Source organism: Henningerozyma blattae, chromosome 9 (genome assembly GCF_000315915.1).
Source record: "Henningerozyma blattae CBS 6284 chromosome 9, complete genome".
In the NCBI taxonomy this organism is placed as follows: domain Eukaryota; kingdom Fungi; phylum Ascomycota; class Saccharomycetes; order Saccharomycetales; family Saccharomycetaceae; genus Henningerozyma; species Henningerozyma blattae.
Window position 1 is genome coordinate 164,301 of NC_020193.1, and position 2,004 is coordinate 166,304.

At 30.6% G+C, this 2,004-nt stretch overlaps 1 protein-coding gene across 1 annotated transcript; it reads left to right on the forward strand.

The window, feature by feature from the left end:
• Positions 1-101: 101 nt before the first annotated feature.
• Positions 102-1,838, forward strand: HTS1 (histidine--tRNA ligase; the record flags this gene model as incomplete). The annotated part of the gene is made up of 1 exon (XM_004182218.1): positions 102-1,838. The coding sequence occupies one exon, from the start codon at positions 102-104 to the stop codon at positions 1,836-1,838; it is 1,737 nt and encodes a 578-aa protein (XP_004182266.1).
• Between the last annotated feature and the right edge of the window lie 166 nt (positions 1,839-2,004).

Here is a 2,004-nt window from a genome sequence, read left to right on the forward strand (position 1 = left end):
ATTCACTTTAGCAATACTATTATTTTTCTCTTTTTAATTCTTTTCATTTTTCTTTTTTTTTTTTTTTGTTTAACTTTTTGTTTAATCTTTAATTTTTGCAAATGATTAGAGATTTACACCATACTTTCCTCTCCATTCATAAACTAGTAAATATTCCTCATCTCGTAATTAATAACTTTTATATTAAAAATACTTTAAATTTAGAATATATTTATACTAAAACTAGAAATTCAAATTCAATTTTATTCTCCAGAAGATCTTATTCAACCATGTCTGAACAAATCAAAGATGATACTCTAATTGAGAAAAAAAAAACACAACCAAAACAAAAATCATCAAAATTACAAGTCTCTTTGAAGACTCCAAAAGGTACAAAGGATTGGGCCGATTCTGATATGGTCATTAGAGAAGCCATCTTTTCTACTTTATCAAACTTATTCAAACGTCATGGTGGTGTAACTATCGATACTCCAGTATTCGAATTACGTGAAATCTTGGCAGGTAAATATGGAGAAGATTCCAAATTGATTTATAATTTAGAAGACCAAGGTGGTGAATTGACTTCCTTACGTTACGATTTAACCGTCCCATTTGCAAGATACGTCGCAATGAATAACATTCAAAATATTAAAAGATATCACATCGCTAAAGTTTATAGAAGAGATCAACCTGCTATGACTAAAGGTCGTATGAGAGAATTTTATCAATGTGATTTCGATATTGCAGGTACTTATGAATCCATGGTCCCTGATGCAGAAATCTTATCCATCTTAGTTGAAGGTTTAACTGGATTAGGTATCAAAGATTTCAAAATTAAATTGAATCACAGAAAAATCTTGGATGGTATCTTTCAAATTTCAGGTGTAAAAGATGAAGATGTTAGAAAGATTTCTTCTGCTGTAGACAAATTGGATAAATCTCCTTGGGAAGTCGTTAGAAAGGAAATCACTGAAGAAAAGGGTCAAACTGAAGAAACTGCTGATAATATTGGTGAATATGTTAAATTAAATGGTTCTTTATCTGAAGTTTATGACGCTTTATCTAACGATGATAAAATTATAAATAATGAATTAGCTTCAATTGGGTTAAAGGAAATAGCAACCTTAATGCAATATACAAAGGCTTTTAATATCGATGAGTTCATCTCATTCGATTTATCATTAGCTAGAGGTTTAGATTATTACACAGGTTTAATTTATGAGGCTGTCACTTCAGCTTCTGCTCCACCAAAGGATGCTGATAATTTAAAGAAGAAATCAAAAGCCAAGAATGAAGAGGATGCCTCTGCATATGTTGGTGTAGGTTCTATTGCAGCTGGTGGTCGTTATGATAATTTAGTCAATATGTTTGCTGAAGCTTCAGGTAAAAAATCTACCCAAATTCCTTGTATTGGTGTTTCCTTTGGTGTAGAAAGAATTTTCTCCTTAATTAAACAAAGAAAGGAAGCTTCTGCTGCAATTAAGCCAACTGCTACTCAAGTATTTGTTATGGCCTTTGGTGGTGGTAAAGATTGGACTGGTTATTTACCTGAAAGAATGCAAATCGCTAAAGAATTATGGAATGCAGGCATTGAAACTGAATATGTATATAAATCAAAGGCAAACCCAAGAAAACAATTTGATTCTGCTGAAAAGTCAGGTTGTCCATTAGCTGTCATTTTAGGGAAGGAAGAATATCTCGAAGGTAAATTACGTGTTAAAAGATTAGGTCCTGAATTTGCTGATGATGATGGTGAAGTTATTGATGTTAAAGACTTGATTCCTGTGGTCAAAACTAAATTAGCTGAAATTCATAAAGATGGTATCAATGATGTTACTCGGTTAATTAGAGGTTTATAATTCATTCTTAATTTAAGATGAGTTATTTAGATAGGATAAATGATATATATATATACATATATATAAACATACGCACATGAAATCTAATTTTTTATTTTCATTAAGTTTATATCTACAGGATTGGGAATACATACATATATCTACATAATCATCATTTGATTAATAT